The sequence below is a fragment of the Nicotiana tomentosiformis genome, chromosome 1, assembly GCF_000390325.3.
Source record: "Nicotiana tomentosiformis chromosome 1, ASM39032v3, whole genome shotgun sequence".
Lineage (NCBI taxonomy): Eukaryota > Viridiplantae > Streptophyta > Magnoliopsida > Solanales > Solanaceae > Nicotiana > Nicotiana tomentosiformis.
In genome coordinates this window covers 26,094,670-26,103,657 of record NC_090812.1, presented here as the reverse complement: position 1 = coordinate 26,103,657, position 8,988 = coordinate 26,094,670, and the positions used below count along the sequence as shown (strand labels likewise).

The window sequence follows — 8,988 nt, the reverse complement described above, 5'->3', positions numbered from 1 at the left end:
CTAAAAAATATTGACCGTAAATTGTTAAGTTTATATGGTACTTGCATATAAAGCTCTTAATCATCAAATTTCTTTATCTAACTTGAGAGTAGAGAAAAATTCTCTAGCTGAACTCAAAGATGAGTTTAAGCCAATTATTGTCATATGCTCCTCACCAATAGTATCCAAAAATAGAAACATTAAATGGTGGCGATTCTATTTAATGCAAGTGTTGGTTCACCTTTAACTTCCTTTTTTAATTAATTATATAAGGCCCAATATTTGGATCTTTGACCAATTTCTAGTTCTTCACTACCCACACTTTGGCGATTTCCAAAAATAAATAAATAAGAACAATATATGTGAAGTTTTTTTCAAACCGAGCGTTGTTAGAATTTTTAGATCTCTTATGTGTAAAAGACAGATCTCTTATGTATAAAAGTAAATTTTGCATGTGTAAAAAAATTTATGATCATAAAACTAAAAATAAATTTGTAAATAGCCAAAAAAACAATTAACATCTCGTCAATAATTATGCACATTAAAAGAGTAATTGGACTAATATAACCCCCTATAAAACGTTGTCGTTTGGTTTGAGTAATTAGTCAGCCAATCAAAAAGCACCTCCTTTGTCTCCCTCCCTCGTCTTCCTCACCAATGAAACCCTAATTTTTCTCTCCTATCGAAAAACATTGAAAACACCTTTTTCCTCTCCTTCTCCGAAAAAGCACAGAATCATCACAAATATACATGAAGTTACTCATCAGATTTCACCTTTCGATGCTTCATCTTCTCTTACAATCTCAAAAATGACAAAACAAAACTTCACCACTATCCCCGTCGCCCCTCTCCCTGTCCCCACCGCATGCGGCAACTGCGGCGTCGAGGAACGGTGTTTTCTCCACCACGTCCGTCACCGAGGAATATTCCGGCGACTTTGCACTAACTGTGTCCTCAGACTCAACACTCAATCATTTTGCCCTACTTGCTTGCTCGTTTACGACCCTTCCCCTCCCCCTTCCTCTTCCTCAAACGGCCTCGTTTCATGCCAAAAATGCTATTCACTCTCTCACAACTCCTGCGTGGGCCTCAACCCTCCTCACCCTTACGTTTGTCCCCTTTGTGTTAACCCTAATTCCCCTGTTTTTACCCTCAAAAAGGGAAAAGATGTTGTCGGTGTGGTTAACGGGGATGCTATGGTTATTGATAAGCAGGCAGCTAGGGTTTTGTTAACGGCCGCGAGGATCGCCGCCGGGACTATGAATAAAGCTGCTGTGGCTGCTAAGGTGGAGGCGGAGAGGAGGGCGAAGGACGCGGCGTTTACTAGGAAACGAGCTAGGGAGGCTTTAGATCATGTTGCTTACCTTGATGCTAGGGATAAATTGAAGAAGAAGGATGTTGTATTGCGGTTGCCTTCGAATGTGAACAGCAGAGGCAGTAGTAATAATAATCAATGCCTTAGTATGGTTGTAGCTGCTGTGCCATTGGAGGAGGTGAATAATGTCCTGAATGCGAATGCCGCAGATAGGTTGGATGGTTCTTCTGAAGTTTTAGTAGCTTTGAATGCTGTGGACTTGAAAGGGCAGAATCCAGTCCCAGGGTTGCCTAATGGGTCTGCAATGGATGTGGAGATGAACAGGGGTGCAATGGTGACCCCTACTACATCTGCTATTAATCATAGCGTTGCTACTGGAGCTGAGGAGGACAAATCTGGGGAACTGGACTGTTCGAATGGCCAAAGAGAGATGGTAAATGTGACCGAACAGGATCAAGATCAGCATATGGTAAATCCCAATGCTGGGAATCGAATGGTAGTATCTCGCGTCAATAATTTGTAGCATGAATAATGGTAATATCAAGGTGGGATTAGAAAGATGTTGATTTGTGTAATCAAGTTATGATTTTGCAATTACTTGTGGCGTAATTGCCTTTTTTCGCAGGTCACATGCTCACAAAAAAACTAGTGATCTGGGCATTCAATCGATCTGAATGTGAAGACTGGGCCATGGTGGGTGTGGGTTGTTTTGGTTAGACTAAGGATAATATTCCGTACAGTATTTTCTTGTGTAGAGAGATGTTCTTTGTACGTTTATCTAATGAAAGGTCAGTTCTGCGTTAATGCGTCCCTAAATCTGCTCAGGCTTGTTTTGTTAGTTTGGAGATACTTCGCTTCATGCTTTCTTACATTATTTTACTGGCATTAATCAATTTGTTCTTATGCTACCTTTGAGCTTGCTACTATTGTACTTCAATTGCAGCAAAGTTGCAAAGCATATTTCTGAAAGTTGTTTTTGTTTGATGTGGAAGAGATTTGCTTTGATGGATGCATTGGCTTTTCTTCCTACCTTTTTTTTTTGGCATTCTATAGAGCAGTTTCTTGGATGAAGTGTTGGAGTGAATAATGTTCTGAACCAGGGAATGTCTATTGAGCAGAACAGTGTAAATGTGTGCATTCAAGGTGGATTTTAGCCTATGAAAACTTGTCATCTTGTTGAATTTGTATTAACTACTTTCTTCCTGTGCCAAGTAGAAAAAAATTATGTCTCAAAGGCTCAAAAAGAGGAGGTCGTAGAAAGAAGATATCCAATTGAAAGCTTTGGCATCATTCTTTGCAGGGTGCGTTATGCCTTTGATTTTCCTATTCAGCTCGGGTTGTTTCTGGTGATTTTGCAATGTTTTCTGTTTCATCGTGGTAGAGTATAACCAAGAAAGAATGTAATGATTCTGAATATATTTCAGAATTTTGGTGGGTTTCGGAGTTGCTCTAGTTTTGAATCCTTTGGGATGTCTTTTTCTCTTATTAATGTGTCTGCTTATGTATGCTTCTCCTGAAGGAGGATAGCACTGTGAATCTATTGTTTCAGGGAGATTATCTGAATATTAGGCAGAGTGTTTGGCCATGACATAGTTTTCAATTGGCCGTATGACTGTCAGATTCATCCGACTTTAGGAGGTTTCAGTTTCCAATTTAGTTCTTTCATTCCAAAGCTTTTGTAACATGCATTAATGCTTGTCTATATATCTTTATTCATATCCCTTAAATTAGAGTTTCTTTTTTGCTACTTTTCATTCATATCTGAAACTATGCTTCACATGAATCCTCCCAACAATTTAGGTATTGCCCATCAATGCTTAGGCAATTAGGAAGATATAACCTTAGTTTTGTTGCCGCCACTGGTGCTTGATCCCTGGCTTTTCATGGTATTCATTTCAGCTTCACTAACTGCTAGTTCACACCCTTGGGCACCACATTTGCATGTTCATACTCCTTTTCTTTCTGAAGGTGCGCTAGATTCAGTTGAAGTGCATTCACGAGATCATGTGGTCAATTCAGGGAGCTTCTCTTAGGAGCAGATTTCTTCGAAATGTGAACGAATGAGCCAACTTTTGAAAGGATTTGATTAAGATTTTAACAACAGAGATGATGGTACATCACTTTCATACTATTATATCCCATGTTGGTCATAAAAATTAAAAGACAGCAGAACATGATCAATAGAGCCTGCTGGATGAATTAGGTTTACAATTCTCTTCCGTGGTCTAGGCATTTTTAAAATTTTTTTTTTCCACCCCAAAACTAGTCTTTCTACTTTCAATTTATGCTCATGAATTTAACCAATTGTAAGGCCCCTTAAAATTTCACTAGAATTCGGGGTTTCATGATGCCAATGTAGACTTATGTGTTGATGACTGCGGTACAGACTTTTTGGGTTGAACAGTGCGTTGGGGAGTTGAAGAAAATTTTTGGCAGAGCAGGGCATTTCTGCGGTCCACTATGCGACCGCGGAATCACTCTGCGGGCCGCAGATCGGCCGCAGAGTGCAACAGAAAATGGCCAATTTTGGAGGGTTGTTTTGCGGTCCAATATGCGACTGCATAATGCTTTCGCGGGTCGCACAATCCATCGCAGATGCAGCATGAAGATTTCTGGAGGGGAGTTCTGCGGCGCATTATGTGACCGCAGAACTGAGAACTGGTCCGCGGACCGCAGACCTGACCCGAATAGCCCAGTTCTTGACATCACTTCTGTTTGCGGACCACATATCCATTCTGCGGTCCACTCTGCGATCGCAGAGCTGTGTTCAGATGGTCCATTTTCTGGTTTTTAAACTCGACCATATTTCGATATATAGATGTTAAGGGCCATTTGTAAAGCAAAAATCTAATATTTTGAGAGTAAGGAAGTGCTCTAGAGTGAGAGGGGGTTCCTAAACTAATTGTTCATCAATTCTTGCTCAAGGCTTGGAGAATTAACAAGGAAAACTCACTAGGTCTTCATCCTAGAGGTAAGATTCTACTCCCTAGCCTTCAATTTCGGGATTTAACTGAAAATAGGTAATGAGAAAAGCAATTCTTGGGTGTGGGAGTTGTTCATTATGCATGCATGTACTATCAAGGTTTGTGGGAAGATTGTTGAGCGCAATTGGGTAGAGTTTGGGTAGTGGGATGAAGGAATCCACCATAGGAGGACCTTGAAATCATAATGCCCATCTATTGTTTGATAAAATGCTCAAATGAGTTGGAACCATGAACTCTTTCGTAATTTATGTTCAATTTGTTATATTTCCAAATAGATCGAAGTGGCTAAGATTTTCGAATCATTGTAGTAATTTCAGGAAGCTCAAGGCGAGGTATATTGGCTATACTTCTCTCTTAGAATTGAATCCCACGATGTTCTTGTAAGCCCTGAGTTGATCATTATAAATTTGATTATTCCGAATGCTTTTATCTTATTGTGTTATCCTTCGGAAATGTGATCTAAGTATGAGTTGTGTGTTAACATGTTATGACTTCATGACGTGATTCTAATGAAAGCTATCATGTCGAATTGTGTAAGAAATCTCATTGTGCATAAGACCCTTATTTGCTCACATGTGTACTTAAAATCTTAAATATAAATGCTTTGTTGTTGATAATCCTTAGTGGTGTTTGAAGGCAAAAGAAGTGAGCATGAGATATGAAACATGGCTAACGTGCCGAGAATGATATTACAATAGAGGTCACTAGTGCCAATGAAATGAAGAGAAGTGTAAAAGACATTGAAATGAGCTGTAAATTTTTTAAATAATTGTCACGACCTGAAATTTCCGCCGTCGGGACTTTGATGGCGCCTAACATTTCACTTGCTAGGCAAGCTAACGTTAGAGAATTATTAAACCAAATCCTTATTTTCATTCAGTAAATAACAATAATTAGCTAAGATGAAATATAATAAGTGCAGAATAATATAAAAACTGTATTAATTACTACCACCAGGATCTGGAGTCACAATTCGCGAGCATTCTAGAATTTACTATAAGTAATAGTCTGAAAGAAATACAACTGTTTGGATGAAAGAAACAGTAAAACTGAAAAGATAGACGGGGACTTCAAGGTCTGTGAATGCCGACAGATCTACCTTGAGTCTCCGGATAGCGGGTCCAACAACTAAAATCTCGATCAACCCCAGCCGGTACCAAAATTTGCACAGAAAGTGCAGAGTGCAGTATCAGTACAACCGATCCCATGTACTGGTAAGTGTCGAGCCTAACCTCGACGAAGTAGTGACGAGGCTAAGGCAAGATACCTACAAATCAACCTGTACAATTTAATAGTATATATATAAATAACAGTAATGAAGAGCTAGACAAGAATTATCGGGAGGGGAAAACATGCTGGGGGAAATACGAGATAAGAAACTATAGCAGAATGATCACTGGAACAACCCATACACTATAAATCAACAGAAATAACGAATACAGTAAAGGAAAAATGCACGGCATCACCCTTCGTGCTTTTACTCTCAATCTCACCATAAATCAATAGAAACGGCACAGCATCACCCTTCGTGCATTAACTCTCATATCATGGCACGATATCACCCTTCGTGTATTAACACTCACAATATGGCACGGCATCATCCTTCGTGCATTAACACTCACAATATGGCATGGCATCACCCTTCATGCATTAGCACTCACAATATGGCACAACATCACCCTTCGTGCATTAACACTCACAATATGGCACGACATCACCCTTCGTGCATCAACACTCTCCCTTACCATAATGCAATGCATAAATAACAATATGGAGATAGAATAACAAGTACAAGCCTTACTTCAGCATTTGGTTCCACAATATCAATCTCAACTTTGAAATAAATTCTCAATTATCACCAGAAAATCCGTAAACATGATAAGAACGATCAATTTAACAACACTAGTATAAACACGTAGCAATTAGGCATAGGAAAGAACAATATAAGAAAAACGGAAGAAACATGAAAAACAGGTAAATTGGCGGCGCATAAGTACTCGTCACCTCACATATACGCCGCTCACATGAATTTCACATAGCAAATAGTCTAAGGTTTCTAATTCTCTCAAGTCAGGGTTAGATACAATACTTACCTTGCTCCGAAGACCACTTAATTCTCAATCACGACTTTTCCTCTAGAATTCACCTCCAAACCACTCGTATCTATTAAAAAATGACTCAATAATATCAAATACTGCTAAAGAAATCAATTATATTGCATAAATTAAATTTTCCAAATTTTCCTCCAAAAAGTCAAAATATCGACCCCGGGCCCGCTTGGTCAAAACCCGAGGTTCGGACCAAAATCCATTTACCCATTCACCCTCGAGCCCGGATATATAATTAATTTTGGAATCCGACCTTAAATTGAGGTCTAAACCCCCAAATTTCCGAAATTTATAGTTTTTACCCAAACACCTAATTCTACCATGAAAACTCTAGATTTTAGGTTGATAATTCATAAAATATAATGGGTAATTGAAAGAAAATGGTTTAGAATCACTTACCAACACTTTGGAGAAGAAAACAACTCTTGAAAATCGCCTCTAGTCCATTTGGTTTTTGAGAAAATGAAATAAATGACCAATTCCGGTTTTTGGAATCTGTTAAGTGCTGGGCGACAGTGTTCATCGCGTTCGCGAAGGGTATAGGCTGCCAAGCCTTCGCGTTCGTGTAGGCTACCCCCTGGCCTTCGCGTTCACTAGACATTGCTCGCTTTCGCGGTGAAGGAAAGACTGACTCCCTCCCCCCCCCTAAGTGCCTAACACTACGCGTTTGCGAAGAAGAAAATTCCGGCCTCATCAGTTTACTCTTCGCGTTCGCGGGAGTACCTTCTCGAACGCGAAGAAGGACATGCCAGAACACCTGCTGCAGCAAAATACCATATTTTTTCAAGCCCAAAACATCCCGTGGCCTATCCGAAACTCACCCGAGCCCTCGGGGCTCGAAACCAAACATGCACACAAGTCGAAAAACATCATACGAATTTGCTCGCGCAATCAAATCGCCAAAATAACACCTAGAACTACAAATTTAGCACCAAATCAAATGAAAATTTCAAGAACACTTTAAAATTTCTAACTTCTCAACTGGACGTCCGAATCACGTCAAATCAACTCCGTTTCTCACCAAATTTCACAGACAAATCTTAAATATTATATTGGACCTATATCGGACTCCGGAACCAAAATATGGATCCGGTATCAACAAGGCCAAACATCAACCAATTCTTAAAAATAATTAATTTTTATACTTTTAATTTTCATCAAAAATTCATAACTCGAGTTAGGGACCTCTGAATTCGATTCCGCCCATACACCCAGGTCCCATAATTCAATACGGACCCACTAGGACTGTCAAAATACGGATCCGGGCCCGTTTACCAAAAATATTAATCGAAGTCAACTAAAATTAACTTTTAAGTCAAAATTCTTATTTTCATCAATTTTCAACATAAAAGCTTTCCGAAAATATGCCCGACTGCGCACGTAAATCGAAGAGGGTAAAAATAAGATTTTTAAGGCTTAAGAGCGTAGAATCGAGTTTTTAAACATAAGATGACCTTTTGGGTCATCACAATAATAAATGTCTGTTTAGTCACCGAGGAAGGGTAGGTTGAAATGACCTAACTCTGAAACTACACATGTCAATGTAGGAGTGAGTGAGGGGTAAAATCCCCGTGGGAGGTGGTGAGAGTTTTCCCCAAATATGGGATGGGATTGATGTGTTGACATAATTTCCCTTAAATAGGATGAGATGATTGCTAGCGGAATGTGAGGTGACGTCGACCCACACGATGTTGTGGTGAGACGGCTTAGCCGATCGGGCTGATATAGGACTCCATGCTAAAAGCACGGTGGTGTATCAATACTAAAGATCTCCCAACTTAAAATATTGAAACTTGCTTGAAATTTATTCTTTCTCCTAACTTGGTACTTTAATATTGACGAGGCCCTCATTAATTTCATGTTTCTTCATCATTGTACTGTTATTCGTTCTATTGAGGGGGTGTTTAGTTTTCATACTAGTACTATTCCATATGTACTAACGTCTCTTTTGCCGGGGGCGCTGCATTTTTAATGGATGCAGGTGGTTCCACAGCGGGCGACATTGAGCAGTGATAGCAGTACACCCTCTCCCGAGCTGACTTGGTGAGCCCCACTTCATTTCGGGGTCCTGTATCTTTTGTCCTTTGTACATAACATTTTGAGATATAGCCGGGGCCTTGTCGCCGGCACTGTCATAATACTCTTTGGGTTCTGTTAGAGGCTCCGTAGACATGATGTGGGTTGTATATTGGTGTTGGGAAAGTCAAACTAAAAATGTTGTATTTGTATCGCATGTTTCACTTCAAACTCTGAATGTGTAATGTATTTTGAGACTTATAAATGGAGTAACCAACGGTAATGAAATGATGTTGTTCGCGTGACCCTGTTATTGTTTAATTAATGAAATGTATCTTCTCTTTATTCTTGGGTGAGTGGGGTAGACGACATTGTGCAGACTTGCTCGACCGGGGTATCTGATATTTTTCTCGGTTGAGCGCCGATCGCGCTCCCGAGGTCGGGGCGTGACACCTATGTTAAAAATGCTGTGTATCTTTCAAGAAAATTAGCAACTTCGTAAAACCATAGAATCGGCTCTCGAGTCATCATAGCAACCTTTCTTTCTTGGACATTATCCAACCGTGAGACAAGTTAGAATTTGCTT

The 8,988-nt window shown here is 39.7% G+C and overlaps 1 protein-coding gene across 1 annotated transcript; it reads left to right on the top strand.

Annotated features, from left to right (window-relative positions):
• Positions 1–616: 616 nt before the first annotated feature.
• LOC104091863 (uncharacterized) lies at positions 617–2,098 on the top strand. The gene is made up of 2 exons (XM_009597307.4): positions 617–1,839; positions 1,920–2,098. The coding sequence occupies exon 1, from the start codon at positions 789–791 to the stop codon at positions 1,815–1,817; it is 1,029 nt and encodes a 342-aa protein (XP_009595602.1). The 5' UTR covers positions 617–788; the 3' UTR covers positions 1,818–1,839; positions 1,920–2,098.
• The last annotated feature ends 6,890 nt before the right edge of the window (positions 2,099–8,988 follow it).